The sequence below is a fragment of the Ictidomys tridecemlineatus genome, chromosome 2 (assembly GCF_052094955.1).
Source record: "Ictidomys tridecemlineatus isolate mIctTri1 chromosome 2, mIctTri1.hap1, whole genome shotgun sequence".
NCBI classification, from domain to species: Eukaryota; Metazoa; Chordata; class Mammalia; order Rodentia; family Sciuridae; genus Ictidomys; species Ictidomys tridecemlineatus.
Window position 1 is genome coordinate 178,195,875 of NC_135478.1, and position 17,872 is coordinate 178,213,746.

Consider the following 17,872-nt stretch of genomic DNA (forward strand, 5'->3'; position numbering starts at 1 on the left):
ATAGAATATATCAACCATCATCAAATGGATATACTTTTTTCTCAGCAGCACATGGATCCTTCTCAAAAATAGACCATATATTATGCCACAGGGCAACCCTCAGTAAATATAAAGGGGTGGAGATAATACCATGCATTTTATCTGATCATAATGGAATGAAACTGGAAATCAATGATAAAAGAAGGAAGGAAAAATCCTACATCACATGGAAAATGAACAATATGTTACTGAATGATCAATGGGTTACAGAAGACATAAAGGAGGAAATCAAAAAATTCTTAGAGATAAATGAGAATACAGACACAACATATCGGAATCTATGGGACACAATGAAAGCAGTTTTAAGAGGAAAATTCATCGCCTGGTGGTCATTCCTCAAAAAAAGAAAAAACCAACAAATAAATGAGCTCACACTTCATCTCAAAGCCCTAGAAAAAGGAAGAGCAAAACAACAGCAAATGAGGCAGAAGGCAAGAAATAATTAAAATCAGAGCGGAAATTAATGAAATTGAAACAAAAGAAACTATTGAAAAAATTAACAAAACTAAAAGTTGGTTCTTTGAAAAAATAAATAAGATCGACAGACCTTTAGCCATGCTAACAAAGAGAAGAAGAGAGAGAACTCAAATTACTAACATACGGGATGAAAAAGGCAACATCACAACAGATGCTACAGAAATACAGAAGACAATTAGAAATTATTTTGAAAACCTATATTCCAATAAAATAGAAGATAGTGAAGACATCGATAAATTTCTTAAGTCATATGATTTGCCCAGACTGAGTCAGGAGGATACACACAATTTGAACAGACCAATATCAATGGATGAAATTGAAGAAGCCATCAAAAGACTACCAACCAAGAAAAGCCCAGGACTGGATGGGTATACAGCGGAGTTTTACAAAACCTTTAAAGAAGAATTAATACCAATACTTTTCAAGTTATTTCAGGAAATAGAAAAAGAGGGAGCTCTTCCAAATTCATTCTATGAGGCCAACATCACCCTGATTCCGAAACCAGACAAAGACACCTCAAAGAAAGAAAACTACAGACCAATATCTCTAATGAACCTGGATGCAAAAATCCTCAATAAAATTCTGGCGAATCGAATACAAAAACACATCAAAAAAATTGTGCACCATGATCAAGTAGGATTCATCCCTGGGATGCAAGGATGGTTCAATATACGGAAATCAATAAATGTTATTCACCACATCAATAGACTTAAAGATAAGAACCATATGATCATCTCAATAGACGCAGAGAAAGCATTCGACAAAGTACAGCATCCCTTTATGTTCAAAACACTTGAAAAACTAGGGATAACAGGAACGTACCTTGACATTGTAAAAGCTATCTATGCTAAGCCTCAGGCTAGCATCATTCTGAATGGACAAAAGTTGAAGGCATTCCCTCTAAAATCTGGAACAAGACAGGGATGCCCTCTATCACCACTTCTATTCAATATAGTTCTCGAAACACTGGCCAGAGCAATTAGACAGACGAAAGAAATTAAAGGCATAAAAATAGGAAAAGAAGAACTTAAATTATCACTATTTGCAGATGACATGATTCTATACTTAGAAGACCCAAAAGGGTCTACAAAGAAACTACTAGAACTAATAAATGAATTCAGCAAAGTGGCAGGATATAAAATCAACACGCATAAATCAAAGGCATTTCTGTATATCAGTGACAAAACTTCTGAAACGGAAATGAGGAAAAACACTCCATTAACAATATCCTCCAAAAAAATAAAATACTTGGGAATCAACCTAACAAAAGAGGTGAAAGATTTATACAATGAAAACTACAGAACCCTAAAAAGAGAAGTAGAAGAAGATCTTAGAAGATGGAAAAATATACCCTGTTCATGGATAGGCAGAACTAACATTATCAAAATGGCGATATTACCAAAAGTTCTCTATAGGTTTAATGCAATGCCAATCAAAATCCCAATGGCATTTCTTGTAGGAATAGATAAAGCAATCATGAAATTCATATGGAAAAATAAAAGACCCAGAATAGCAAAAGCAATTTTAAGCAGGAAGTGTGAATCAGGCGGTATAGCGATACCAGATTTCAAACTATATTACAGAGCAATAGTGACAAAAACAGCATGGTACTGGTACCAAAACAGGCGAGTGGACAAATGGTATAGAATAGAGGACACAGAGACTAATCCACAAAGTTACAACTATCTTATATTTGATAAAGGGGCTAAAAGCATGCAATGGAGGAAGGATAGCATCTTCAACAAATGGTGTTGGGAAAACTGGAAATCCATATGCAAAAAAATGAAACTGAATCCCTTCCTCTCGCCATGCACAAAAGTTAACTCTAAATGGATCAAGGAGCTTGATATCAAATCAGAGACTCTGCGTCTGATAGAAGAAAAAGTTGGCTCCGATCTACATATTGTGGGATCAGGCTCCAAATTCCTTAATAGGACACCCATAGCACAAGAGTTAATAACAAGAATCAACAAATGGGACTTACTTAAACTAAAAAGTTTTTTCTCAGCAAGAGAAACAATAAGAGAGGTAAATAGGGAGCCTACATCCTGGGAACAAATTTTTACTCCTCACACTTCAGACAGAGCCCTAATATCCAGAGTATACAAAGAACTCAAAAAATTAGACAATAAGATAACAAATAACCCAATCAACAAGTGGGCCAAGGATCTGAACAGACACTTCTCAGAGGAGGACATACAATCAATCAACAAGTACATGAAAAAATGCTCACTATCTCTAGCAGTCAGAGAAATGCAAATCAAAACCACCCTAAGATACCATCTCACTCCAGTAAGATTGGCAGCCATTATGAAGTCAAACAACAACAAGTGCTGGCGAGGATGTGGAGAAAAGGGTACTCTTGTACATTGCTGGTGGGACTGCAAATTGGTGCAGCCAATTTGGAAAGCAGTTTGGAGATTCCTGGGAAAGCTGGGAATGGAACCACCATTTGACCCTGCTATTGCCCTTCTCGGGCTATTCCCTGAAGACCTTAAAAGAGCATGCTACAGGGATGCTGCCACATCGATGTTCATAGCAGCACAATTCACAATAGCTAGACTGTGGAACCAACCCAGATGCCCTTCAATAGATGAATGGATAAAAAAAATGTGGCATCTATACACAATGGAGTACTATGCAGCAATAAAAAATGACAAAATCATAGAATTTGCAGGGAAATGGATGGCACTAGAGCAGATTATACTTAGTGAAGCTAGTCAATCCCTAAAAAACAAATACCAAATGTCTTCTTTGATATAATGAGAGCAACTATGAACAGAGCAAGGAGGAAGAGCAGGAAGAAAAGACTAACATTAAACAGAGTCATTAGATGGGAGGGAAAGGAAGAGTAAAGGGAAATTGCATGGAAATGAAGGGAGACCCTCATTGCTATACAAAATTACATATAAGAGGTTGTGAGGGGAATGGGAAAATAAACAAGGAGAGAAATGAATTACAGTAGATGGGGTAGAGAGAGAAGATGGGAGGGGAGGGGAGGGGGGATAGTAGGGGATAGGAAAGGTAGCAGAATACAACAATTACTAATTGGGCATTATGTAAAATTGTGGATGTGTAACCGACGTGATTCTGCAAACTGCATTTGGGGTAAAATTGGGAGTTCATAACCCACTTCAATCTAATGTATGAAATATGATATGTCAAGAGCTTTGTAATGTTGTGAACAACCAATAAAAAATAAAAAAATTAAAAAAAAATATCTATGTGAAGAAAGGCTATTATGTTACATGTTCTGAGAAAAGTTTGTATGACCTAATACTATTTATCTTTTAAAATTCTTTGTTTTACCTAATACTATTTAAAATGTGTATTAATGGCTTTGGATGAAAAAGTAGAGAGTGTGTTGACCACATCAAGGTGGTCATTTTGAACACTTGGTGTTAAAAACAATATTGAAAATAGGTTTTCATTCAGTGGGTCAAATTCGACAGGACTGGGTGGCATCCCCTGGTCTCCTCTTTGCTTTGTTCATACTGAAACCAATTTCCACCGCCCTTTACTTCAACCTTCTCCAGCCTTTCCCCAGTTGCTGTTGGCCACACCTGTGGGTGGGCTCTCAACCTTGGATGTGTATCAGGGTGTCCCTGCTCCTTGACTCGCTAGCCTGGTTCTTCTGCACTCTTGGCGGATACTGTCCCCTCTTATTCTTCTTATTTTACAGAGAAAATAGACCTTGAATTCTCCTTCCTGCCTCCCAGACTCCAGCTTGGAATATCACCACCTTCCACATCTCCAATTGCTGACAAAGGGAGAGGCGTTTTCTACGAGGAGATGTCCCATTGCCATCTCTGCCACCATCGGGAAACTCTGCCTCACACTTTCTTGCTTCCGTCTCTTCCTTTCAGCTGACATTAAATGTGTCCACATCTCTCCCATCTGTACATCCACCTCCTTGATCTCAGTTATTCCTCCTACCACTGCCCTGTCTCTGGCCCTTGATTCTTGGACAGACTTCCTGAACAATGTTCTTGCCACCCCTCTGCTTTCTTTACCAGCTAATACAATGCCTCTCCTCACCCCTTAATGCTGGGGATCCTCAGGGTTCTCTCATTAGCCCGTTCTCACTCCATTCCAGCTTTCTCGGTGCCACCTCTAGGCTGTCGGCATTGGAATCTATGGCTCCTGCATCTGCCTCAATGAGACTCCACATGTGCAGATCTGCACTGATCCAATTGCCTATTGGTTGCCCCACAGCACCACAAACCAGACACCTGAAACCATTTCTCCTTTCTGAGTCTGCTGTTGCTAAGTAATGCCACCCACCGCATCTGCCAAGCTCTCAGTGGAGGGAACAAGGTCATTTTGACATCTGTTCCCTTTCTGTCAACAAACCCCACCACCACCTGTGTCCCACCCACATCACCTAAATCAAAAGCTTGCTCAGTTCCACCTCTTAAAGGCATCTCGGATGCATTTGCTGTTCTCCATTCCCTCCCACTTCCCTAGCTAACGAGAGTGGCAGCCCAACAGATGTCCCAGTTTCCATTCCTGCCACCTCCCAACAACTTTCTGCATTCTAGCTGTTTCAGTAAGCTTCTCATCACTGTGACCAAAAGACCTGACAAGAACAACTTAGAAGAGGAAAAGTTTATTTTTGCTCACAGTTTCAGAGGTCTAGTCCAAGGCCAGCAGACTCTAGCTCTGGATGAGGCAGAACATCATGGCAGAAGGGTATGGCAGAGGAAAGCAGAACAGGCCAGGGCCACCAGGAAGCAGAGACGGAGCTTCACTCACCAGGGATAAATTATAAACCCCAAAGGAATACCCGCAGTGACCTACTTCTTCCCCACACCCTGCTTGTCTATAGTCACCTCCCAGTTAATCCAGTCAAGTGAATTAATCCACCAGTCAAGGCTCAACTCTCACGTAATCCAATCACTTCTCCTCTGAACATTCTTACATTGTCTCACACATGAACTTTTGGGAGAACAGCACCTATCCAAACCATAACCACAGTCACAGTGATCCTTTTAAATGTGCTTTGTTCAGATAATCCCCTCCTTATAAACTTTTCAGTGGCTTCCACTGCCTCTGGGAAAAAAAAAAAAATCTAAACTTATTTTCCTCATTCTGCTACCCCATGCCCAGCCTGGCAGCCCAGTAATTCTCACTATGGGAGGTACCTCCCACTGGGGACATCTGGAAATTCAGAGTGGTTTTCATCATCATAGTGGTTGAGTATGGTGTGTTAAGGGCATTTAGTGCATGGGGGTCATAAATACTAGACATTCTCATAAAACGGAAAATGTTCTGATGTTATCCACAAGTTTCAAATGTTCCATTGAATACCCATGAATGCTCCCCACCAGGATCTGCTGCTTTGCCACAGGCCCCAAAGCAACAGAGCCAACCAACCAAAACCATGAGCCCTAATAAACCTTTTTTCTTTGTAAGTTGCTTATCTCAGGTACTTGGTTATAATAATAGAAAGCTGTTCAAAACATCAGTAGGTTGGATTAAAGAAGGTTGAGAACCATTTGATGAGTCATACTGAGCTTTTCAGGCCAGTAACCCACTATGACTCCAAGGACCTCTCATATATTCTGTTGTTGTCTGCTTGTCTACATGTCCCTTTTATGGAGTGAGCCTCGGGTGGCAGGGATGGTATATGTCTTGTCCGCACCCGTGCGTAACATCATGTCTAATTTATAGTAAGTGCTTCATAAAACTATGTTCCATAAACAAGTATATTTATATTTCTACTATTTTATATTTAAGTTGATACAAGGGTAACTAAACATTTAAAAACAAAAACAGGTAGGAAGAGAGTCAGGAGACAGGTAGTTGGTACAAAACTGGGGATAAGGGTAGCTGTCCAGAGACTATTAATAGCTATCAGTCTGGAACAGTTTAGAGTTGGCTGTTCCTGAAACCAGGCTGATGGACCAGATGACAAGAGTCTCTGTCAGCTATAGGATTTTGTAATGCCATGACTCACTTCTTTTCCTAGAAACTTCAAAAGACTTTATGTTTACCAGTGTAGTCTGCTCCAGGATTTAAAAAGAAGAATGGCAGTTTTATATTCTAGAATGCCTAATATACTTTTGACTCCAAACACAGTTTTATGGAAGCACATATCATGTAATCTGAGCAACTGAAAACAAATCTCAACTGTCTTACTATGTCTGCCAGACAAAAGGCATTTGTGCCGAAGCGCACCCAGAGTAGAACAGAGGTTGCCTTTGGTCTTCTTGGTATGTACTCTGGTCTTAGATGCCAATGATAATCTAAGGGGAAGAATGAACTTTGAAATGACTCAGTCCCAACTGGTTGTGTATTTTCCAGAGTAGCAAAATTGGTAATGTAGCATTAAGATGTTAATTTGTAATAATGAAATGTACAATGTCTTTCTTTAGCTGGCCATCCTGTCAGGGCCTAGAGTGCACACTGAGGTCCCATCTAGATCCTTTTGGGCTAGTGTATGTATCCTTCAGCTGCTATGGCATTGGCTCCTAAAGACCATAACAGTCTTCTTCAGAAAATAGGAGTCAGCCATCTTGTCCTGGAATTTATGTACTCATTGGAGGGCAGGTGGTGGTGACACGGGTGAGCCTGTAGCCAATGACTTGGGCACATTTAGGAACACCACATTGCCTCCAGGTGGATTTAATTCTTTGGTGCAATTCAAACCTGTGGGACCAGATTGAAGCACCCTCAGTGGAGATCACATCCTTTCTTGGTTCCTTTCCCTAACCTCTCTTATTTCTCTTATTCCTCTTTTCCTGGGAACATGCCCTCAATAAATTACATATATTCAAGACCCTGTCTCAGGGCATCTGAGACCCTGCTCTTAGGGAATAGTGTCTAAAACAGGAATCCAGGGCCTCTTCTGAGATTTCTGATGGTTATCCAAGATGATATTGCTGTTCTAATTTTTATTTATGTTTCAGGGTTTTTCATATATATAAGATAATGATTGCTTGAAAGCTGATCAAATGGATGTTTTAAAATTAATTTCAAATCACCCACTTATACTTATCAAACATTACTGCAATAATTTTATTTACATGTTTGTCTTCTGTATCAAATTGAGATTTCTTTGAAGGCAAAACCCATATTTTACACAGTGCCTGGTGTGTATACGTTTAGCAAAGAGATAATTTGGATGGATATATTTAATATAGCATCAAGTAATAACCTTTGGAATTTATAAAATTTAGAAATATTTAGAATATGGGTTTAAAATGAGGACTATCTTGGCTATTATAAATTCAAGTTTTGTCATCATCATCATCATCATCATCATCATCATCATCATATCCTTAGTGATCTAGGGATCCCTGTATCCTTTATCTTTATTTGCTCTGTCTGGGTTCCCAACTTTTAGCATTTTTTGTCCCTGAATCAAACTTGTTAGATATGATTTTCTTCCTTTTGTAATTCATAGGTTGGTTCATAAGCACAGTTCCATTAAAGCGCCTCAGCAGAGAAGATAAATTGTATGGGTAGGGAAAGCATGATAGTTTGAGTTTCCCATTCAAAACCCTGTTTCTACTTTCTACTTCATTTCTATTGTAATGTGGTAGAACCTCACCTCAACTATTACATAGCCCTCCAGATGTGGGGTTAGGCCACCTTGGTTAAGGTTGCCAGTATTACCCAGTTTAAATTGAATTTCAGAGAAATAACTGTTTTGTCAGTTTTTTTTTCCCTGCCATGACCAAAAGACCTGACAAGACAAGGAGGAAAAGTTGATTTTGGGCTCACAGTTTTAGAGGTCTCAGTTCATATATGACCAACTCTATTCCTCAGGACCCAAGATAAGGCAGGATATCATGGTGGAAGAGTATGATGGAGAAAAACAGCTCAGGACATGACCACCAGGAAGAAGGGTGGGAGTGGGAGAGAGACAGAGACAGAGATGGGTGGGGGACTCCCTTCACCACAGACAAAATATAAACCCAAGAACACACCCCCAGGGGACCACTCCTCCAACCACATCCTCACTGCCTATAGTTACCACCCAGTGAATTCCTATAAGAGGATTAATGAAACAATTAGGTTAAGACTCTCATAACTCAATTATTTCACTTCTAAACTTTCTTGCATTGTCTCTCACATGAGTTTTTTGGGGACACCTCATATCTTAACCATAACAACAATGAATAATTTTTCACAAATGTCTTATGCAACATTTGAGGACAATATTTATATGAAAACATATAAATATGAGGGACATATTTATATGAAAACTTAATTGTTCTTCTGAAATTCAAATTTAACTGAATATACTCTCCCTTCCATCCTTCCTTTCTTCCTTTCTTGGCTCAAACCTTGCAATCCTATATTTGGCTAAATAAGCCCAAAACTATGCCTGTTTGATGTTAGTGATAGGTGAAACTTATTTAATAAAATCTAAGATAAACATGCCCATACTGAATTCTATATAAGCATATATGATAAAGTTCCAGGATTTAAACTTTAAATGTTTGATGGTTAAATATTTGAACTTTGAAGGCTTAATTTACATGACATAAATATATATTACACTAAATCAGGGGCCTAGAAACTACCTGTAAAGGGGTAACAGTGAACATATTTGGCTTTGTGAGCCAGAAGGTTTCTGTGCAACTCCTCAACTCTTATTTGAAGTTTTAGTTTGAATCAACGACAGATAATACACAAACAAATGGGCATGAGTGTGTTCCCATAAAACTCAGTAGGGACATAGTTTTCAAGTAAAACATGAAACTGAAAATTAATTGGAACATTCCTTCCAGAAAAGAATTTGGTAAATTATTTCAAGAACCATGAAAAGATAAAGTAGAAATCTATTTTAAAATTATATATCATATATACATAGTCATGAAAAATCCACTTATGTGACCACAAGTAGGGTAATGAGTAAATTAAATAAATTTACTCAATGCCCAAACTCTGGCTAGTGGCCAGCCTGTGTTGGAAGGACGGTGCAGATAAGAGGTTTGGAAGGAACACCTATGGTTCAGCTCTATGGGAAAGATGCTGAGAGAGGTCACTCAGAGCATTATGCACTGTTCCTAAAACAGATAAGCTCCCGTTCCTAACTCCTTACATATCAGCGCTGTAGACACTGTGCCTCAGTTCTCCCATCTGTGAAATAATGACAGCACCCACCTCATAAGGGTGCTGTGAAGATTAAATAGCTTAATTTGCAACACACTTCAAACCATTACTGGGTCATGCCGTTATAAACGGTTCCCAATGGCTATTAGGTGACTCTTGTAATTAAACAGAAACACTTATATTTTTTTCAAGAGACATATCATTGGTCGAAAGGTAGAATTATATTGGCCCTCAGCTGAGAAGAAGGCATCCATAAAGCTCTGAGATACTTACAGAATCAACCAGGATGTGAGAATGAGTGTGGGACTCCAAAGGTTGAAAAAAATAGACGTCGATGGAATACTGTATATCTGGTTCTAAACAGATGGGTGTGGGAAGCAGCATGATTCTGGATTAAGAGAAACAAAGCAAACTTCAGTGACAGAAATACCATTATATCACTTATGTGGCCACAGTATTTGGTAGCATTGCACTTGAGCTGGAAGAGGGCTCCACCGTGGGCTAAAACAAGATCTAGGTCTATACCAGCACCGGTGGGCTGCCTGGATGGTATATGCACACTTAGATGCTCCATGGCCTCAAAATTAGTAGCTTTGCTAGGTACATTGGTGCATGCTTGTAATCCCAGGCACTTGGGAGGCTGAGGCAAGAGGATAGCATGTTTGAAGCCAGGCTCAGCAACTTAGTGAAGCTTTAAGCAACTCAGTGAGACCCTGTCTCAAAATAAAAATTAGGAAAAAAGGGCTAGAGATGTGACTCAAGGATTAGGTTAAATCCCTGGTACCAAAAAAAAAAAAAATTAGTAGCTTTTTTGTAGAAGCTCAGCTATGGAGAGTACTCAACTGAATATTCTACTCTTATTCTGACAGCATTTCACTTTCTCACATTTCAAAGCCATCTGGAGAGTAGAAAAGGAACATTTAAGTTTAGGGCCAGGATATCTATATGGGCTGGGATCCTGGTTTTGCAACACTAGAGATAAAAGTTAAAAAAGTCCTTTAAGTATTCTCAATTTTTCTTCATCAAACGAGGACATGATCTACCTCATTCAGTTGTGGCTCAGTGGTAGAGAACTTGCCTAACATGGGTGAGGCCCTGGGTTTGATTCTCAGAACCACATAAAAATAAATAAATGAATAAAATAAAGGTATTGTGTCTAACTACAACTGAAAAATTAAATATTAAAAAAGATTAAATGTGATATTAAATAAAAAGCACAGTGCAGCACACAGTAAGTACTTAATAAGTGCTATGGTCTCCTTCAATGCCCCTCTTCCCCCTTTTAGTATCTGAATACATATTATTGACATATGAATCAAATTCTAAGACAGGTCCCAAGCATACCTGGCAGCTGCTGATAAGATGAAAGACTGAGGCTCCTGCCGTAGAGTCTTGTGTGTGCAGTACTTGCTCTCCCCAGAAGGGTTAAACATGACCTGGATGGCCCAGTCATCTGCAGACTATACAGGCATGACATCAAAGCATGTCACAGTGAGGAGTTAGGAAATTATTTTGTGCACACACTGGTATACCTAATGGATAGTTCATAGAATTGAATTTGCAATCCATAGCTCACTTGGAAAACAGAATTTTGGAGTCAAAAGGATTTGAGTACCTTACTTCCAGGCCCAGCTCTCTGGTATCTATATTATGATCCAGACTGCAAGAACATTGTTTTTAGCCATAGTTACTGCCCCCAAGCCTAGAAAAACCCTAACCTTCTTGACAGGTCTAATGTTCATGCCCTGTCTCAGAAGGATTTTGTTCATTCCTCATGTCCCTGGATCTCAGAACAAAGAATACCAATCTGGAGTCCTTCATAAAAGGACATATATCTATCCTATCTAACTATGTGTCAAGAGAGAATAATTAGTTTCATTTGGGAAGTCTTAAAATTTGGAGAAAATGAGTTGTATTATAAATAAATGAATATGTTCTAAGAATAAAAACATCTTTTTCTTTTTTAGTGGCTCATACTCACTGGGTCAAAGTTCATTCAAGTCCATGGCTTTCATTTATAAGTGGGAAGTAAAGAATTATGTTCTATCAACAGTTGTAAAGTGGGTCAGTGATGTGATCATGTGATGCACAGTGAGCAGCTCCACAGTGTAGTCCCCAGAGGGACAATTCCTCTTTCTAGTCACATAAAATATTTTTTTTGGAGAGATGGTTGGTAAGCTTCATATTACCAAATAAAAGGTTAGGGAATATGGTTCCAGAGCAAGCATTTTTCTAATTTTGTTTTTATTGCATTTCAGATATTTATCAAGAGATGTGGAGAGCAGGCAGTATGGCAGCAGGCGGGGTGTGGGGCTATCTATCTGTTTTTAGTCTTTTTCTTGTAGCAGGGTAAGACCTAAATGCAAATAAATGCTTCTGCTTCATCCCTTCTCAGTCTAAATCTCAGCACATATATTGACTTTAAAAGTCCCAGGAGGGCAGAATTTGTGTTATTTTAGTTGTTTATTGTTCTTGTACAAACATTCAGCCACTACTTCCTTAAACCTGGTCCCCAAACATACAGCTCCAATGTTAGCTTCTCTCTATGGATGAAGCATGTGAGCACATGGTTTTATGCTTCAATATCTTTAGGAAACCCTTTTGTCTCTAATACTTTCCAGATGTTTTACTTGTGCCAAATTGTTTTAGGATGAACCTATCCTAGCAAGGCTGCAATGGAAACAGTTCAAGAATGTGTTGCTCTCATTTTTTTTTTTTTCCATCATGAAGTTGGAGTGCAAAGTTACCTGAGTTTCATAGCGAACAGCAATGGTATAGTCCATGGGAAAAGGAATGTTGTTGACAGCAAATCTCAAGCCAGCTCCAGGGAGAACTCTGGCAAATCCAGGTCCAGTCCATGTAACAGGGTTCCCAGGAACAAGCTCTCGGAAAACAATGTGAACTGCAGGCACCTGGCCAAAAGTCACCAAGAGGAATGTAACTATCTTTCCCTATAGTCACAGTCTGGAAGAATTCAGCAAAAAATAAAAAAAGTATTTCCTTGGTGTGTATATGATCCATCTGAGTCACGAATAAATTATTCCCACCAGGATTCAGTCCAGAATCCAGCTAGAATAATGTGCTGACACTGCAGCTTTGGAACATATGTTATTACATAGAATGATTAATTTGAAGGCAATGTCAAGAGAAACCATTTAAATTTAAAGTACCTTATGTGCTAGTGACCTAAGCAAATTCCACATTGATAACCTTGACTTTTCTTAGATGTAATTGTGGAACTCTGGCCAAAATAAGGAGGGAAAAAGAATATTTTCATGTCTACTTTGGGGATTCTTCCTTAAACGTGCATGGCAATGAGAAAACCCACATAGGTTTCCTTTCTAGATATTTCTTCCACCCAAACATGAGAAATGCTCTTCTTCTGTCTGCCTAAGGGCATGTAAGTACAAAACTCCTAACACATTTGATTGCTTAAAATCCCTGATGGTCTCTATGAACTGGATGTCAGCGTAGGAACATCTGGACCTTGTAGATAATATTCTTTCATTACTTTTGCATCTGCCTCTCCACATTCACAGCCTCCACTCAAGTTCTGCCTCTGGTTGCTTTTGCCTGAATTGCAGCAATAGCTCTTGGCTCTTCTCTCTTTCTGGTCCAAAACTTGTTACACATTGCTGCCAACGAAGCATTTTGAACTCCTCTTAATTGCCAACAGAATAATGTTCAAAGCATTCAGCCTGGAGTTCAAGTTTCTCTGTGGTCTTCCCCAAACTTCCCTTGATTTGAGAAATGTTTGTTTAATACATTCAGTGCCAGCCTCTGAATGAGGAATGCAAAGATGAATAGGACAGAGCCGCTGCCCCCAAGGTGTTCAGAGGCTTGCACTGAAGACAGAAACATAAATAAGAAACCTACAGTAGATTAGGTTCTAACAGACAGAGGCATATGTAAAGTCACCTCTGTGCAATGTTTTTCAAACATTTTAAAAAATACCCTAGCAATTGCAGTGCCCTCCACCCCCATCTCCTTTACCTGGTTAGTAAACCCACCTCCCAGTTGCTGCTAAGAGCTCACAGCTGACCCTCACTGGAAAATTGCTTTTCTATACCCCACTCTAACTCCAAACTCTCTTAGCAGAGCTCACTGCCAAGGACTGACAGATTGAGGGTGTACAAGGTTGGCCCTTAGGCCTTAGAGGCAGGACACTTTGGCCTGCAGTTTATACACCTGAGCTCCTCTGAGGATCTACACAAGGTCTGTTGTGTCTAAGACCACATATTACCCTGAACTTTCCTCTTTTTCTCTTTCACACCCTTCAAGAATTTTCCTGAAGAAAGCTTCCTGGCAGGATCTCTTCTTAGGCTCTGTTTCTAGGGCACTTGGCCTGAGACGCTAGTAGCAGACAGTTGACCTAAAAGTAGACCCTAAGATGTAATATTGGAGGTGGTTAATTTACTACTCAGCTGGCAGTGAGGACCCCTGTATTGAACTGTACTGATGGTCCCCAGCAAGAAGTAGTGGTACAATTGCTAAAACTGTCACTAGTGAGGATTTAGGATGAGGGAAGGGGAAGCAGTGTCTTGAATGGTATTTCGGGCATTGGAAGATTTGAGAGACACGGTAATTATAAGGACTTTAGACGGGGTGGATGCTTTTGATGAGAGAAAACGACAGGCCCAGGACAATCAATTGCCAATTTAAAGCAAAGTGTAAGAATCAGTAACAGGGTCTTTTGGGGGACATGTTTAAAGAGACTATGATCTCCTCTAGCTAGAGGGCAAAAGAGCTGAAGATTGGGCACAAGACATAATCACTGTACTTGAGGTAAGTTGCCGATGCCAAGGACAGGCTTACCAAAAAGCAGCAGAATCCCCGGACATGGGATGGTGCACACGAGAACCCTGAACCCTCAGGTTCTCCTCAGCACTCTGAGGCTATTGAAGGGAAGCCCAAGAAAAACTGAAAATGTTGTCCCAATCCTTCACCCCCATATGTTCAGACAATGTAGAATTCTCAAATACACGTGTCTTTCAAGAAAATGTATGCTTTCCCCAGGATCTTCTAGTGTTTCCTCTTCTAACCATTTTCCAAATAATTAGGGTCAAGTCTCAGCATGACTGAAGAGAGAAAGTGCTGGATCTTTGAGAGGGATTATAACCAAAGAAGCTGGAGGACCTGGCAGACATGGACCATGAACCCTGGGAGAGAATCACTGAATGTGCATCCTGAAAAGTGAAATATGAAACTGGATAAGGGAGAGTTTGTTGATTTGAATCCACATGGAATCTAGGATTTAGCAGCCTGGTAAGGGCCCTGGGAGACAAGATAGGATACTTGAGTAGCTACTGGAAACTTTGCATAGACCATGACCCAGAATAAGTGAAGTTGAGAGGCAAGAAGGGCTGTGGCAGGATATGGAGAGAGAGAGAGAGAGAGAGAGAGAGAGAGAGAGAGAGAGAGAGAGAGAGAGATAAAACTCAAAGAATTAAGTCATGTGAGGATGGATTTAAGATATAAGACTGGAAAACCCACCAACTAAGTTTGTGGTGGAAAAGCTGTTTTACCAAAACAGTGAGGAATGAGAAGGGGAAGGGAGGACCAGCATTGCTGAGAAGCCAGTATTGACTCTTCTGTAGACTGGAAAGACACACTACTACAAAATTGAGCTCCTTGTTAGCAGTGTGCCTGGCAGAATTCCAGACTATCAAAGGCTGGATGGCAGCACTTAATCTCAGAAACAAGGTGGGTAATCATTATTATAATGGGCAGCGAGGTTGGAATGGAAGATGAGGGGGCCTGAACCACAGGAATCTTGCATGGAGATGATTACTAGAACATTGTTTTCCTAGAAGCAAGACAATGAACAGTCAAAAGACAGATGGACACTATTTAATGTATATAAGCAAAAGTGAGCAATCTGAATCAGCTAAAGGCTGAGGTCAGCTGCTCTAGAGGAAAGATTTTTTTTTTTTTTTTGCCAAGTTTCTAAATCTGACCCACTTCTCAGTACTAGAAATAAGCGACAGGTGCTCATGAGGAAGGACTCTTCAGTGCCATTGCAAGTGTGATTCTCTTACTTATTCCTCCAAGAGAAGCATGGCTATTTACTTTAGTCACTTTTTGTTGAGTAAGTGGATATACCCACATCTTTAAATGTTAGTGGATTTAGGATCTGAGTTGAGGCTGATAACCAGAAACTCAAAGTGCCATTATGTTCCCCTGGTTAGAACAGAAGGAGGTAAGTGTGCTAGGTCTACAACCAAGTAAGTGGTTCAGCTGTCAGCTCTAAGAAGCCACACTTCCTGTCTGAACCAGAACTTGATTGAATGCAGAAAGAAGGCAAGGCATCCTGAAGAACATGACAACAGAAAAGTCCATTATATCTTTTCCTATTTGTGTATTCTCCTCTACTAACCAACTATTCCCACTGGAAATGGTGACCAGAGGAAAGAGAAATTGGGGAATCCATCGTTTCTTTTCCTTCATCTTTCCTCCTTTACTAGTGTGGAAAGACACCACCATGACACGCACCAAGAGGCCAATTAAAGACAGCTGAGTTCCTTTTGCTGGCATTTTCACAGGCCAGAATGAAATACTTCCGTATACATGACTACAAAATTGACAATGTAGATCTGAATAAAAAGTTTGTCATTTCAGTGATTCCACATGACTGGAATGCTCTGTTTGCAGCTGAAATTGCCGTTGCATCAGGTACAAATACGTAACAATGAATTCCACTATTGTGTATGACTATAACGTACTGATAAAAATATGGAAAAAATGATGTTGCCCGATACAAAGATGAATGGCAAAATTTATGCTAATAATTTAAATTTTTTGTATATCTTTACTTAGAATGACATCGAATAGAAAATTTTAAAAAAACACTCTTGACAAACTGAGAGAAAGACCATGAAAGAAAGTAAAAAACTTTATATTTTAGTACTTTCAATAGGTCTCTTCTCTGTTTTTTGGGCAAGGGACCTTACACAGGGTCTGAGCGTGCAGGAAGTGGGCTTTAGCAGATGCTCACATGTGCTGCTGGGTCCCTTTTACTAGGCCAGCACAGCCTTCCACCAGCTCCTCATTGTTGGCTGCAGTGGCTCACACCTGCCCCCTTCTCTTGAGAATTGCTGTTGGTTGGTAAGAGGCAGCTCACCTGGAAGGTTTCCCACCTACAACCAATGCCTGATAACAGGGGTGTACAGTGGATCTGCCCTTGTGTCTCAGAGGAGGACAATTCTGCTATGTATTTATTTTTTGCTGCTTCTCTGGGGATTAGGTCATAGCTAGGCTTTACCTCCGCCCCTTCCTTGGCTCACTTTGTCCTCTTCTGTAGCTTCTTTCCCTAAGCCCCTTAAGTTTTGTTTGTTTGTTTGTTTGTTTTTGTTTTTCTTATGAAGAGTCACTCAACAAAACACATGAAACTAAATCCACACTGTGATCTTAACTTTCAGGTAATCCAGCCTAAGACACTGCCTATGCACATATGCGTACACACACGTGGGTACACACACACACACACACACACACACTTATAAAAAAACTGGAACAAAATTGGAAAAATATGACATTGTTATGCATTCTTCAGCTGTACTAAACTAACAAAGTTGACTCTTGGCCTATTTACTAATAGGCATGATCTGCAGTTTGAAATGACTGATCTATTGGACCCCAGAGAAGGAAACAACTAACTATATCCAGATGTCAGGGTAGGGATTGTTAGGGAAAGATTAATCTGAATTGGATCTTAAGGGATGAAGGGAAGATTTTCAGGTCAATATCACAGAGGTGGCCATTTCTGGCAAGAAGTGAGAGAGTGTGTTCCGGATACTTTGAGCTTAGTTTCTCAATGTGCTGTCTTGGACCAGCTGTCTCAGAATCACTGTGAGATGCCTAAAAAACATTTAGCCTTTAAGCCAGTCTCGAGTCCCCAAAGTAACATTTCTGGAGTATTTTTTTTATACTTATTTTTTAGTTATAGGTGGACATAATATCTTTGTTTTTTTTTTTTTTAATTTTTATGTGGTGCTGAGGATTGAACCTGGTGCCTCACGCATGGTAGGCAAGTGCTCTACCTCTGAGCCACAACCCCAGCCCCTCTGGAGTCATTTTAAACAAACTCTCCAGGGTCATTGATCTGCACCCCAGAGTGGGGAGGAGAGAACTGACTCATTGCCCACTCTTCTTTTTCAAGTGGATTTCAGATTGAGGACAGCTACTTCCAGCCTAGAATTAGGTTTCTTGAGGACACAGGATAGGAACAGAAACAAGGAGAAGAAAGCATGGTCATATTAATTGATCACTTGAACATGGTAGAAGCAAGAAC

At 39.8% G+C, this 17,872-nt stretch overlaps 1 protein-coding gene across 1 annotated transcript in view; it reads right to left on the reverse strand.

Moving 5' to 3' along the window:
• The window catches only part of Lamb4 (laminin subunit beta 4), a 100,982-nt gene that overhangs the window by 42,120 nt on the left and 40,990 nt on the right, over positions 1–17,872 (reverse strand). The window contains exons 14-16 of the mRNA XM_078027833.1: positions 12,330–12,533; positions 10,927–11,042; positions 9,856–9,970 (exon numbers count right to left, since the gene is read on the reverse strand). Coding sequence (XP_077883959.1) covers positions 9,856–9,970; positions 10,927–11,042; positions 12,330–12,533 — 435 coding nt within the window. The remainder of the gene's footprint in view (positions 1–9,855; positions 9,971–10,926; positions 11,043–12,329; positions 12,534–17,872) is intronic.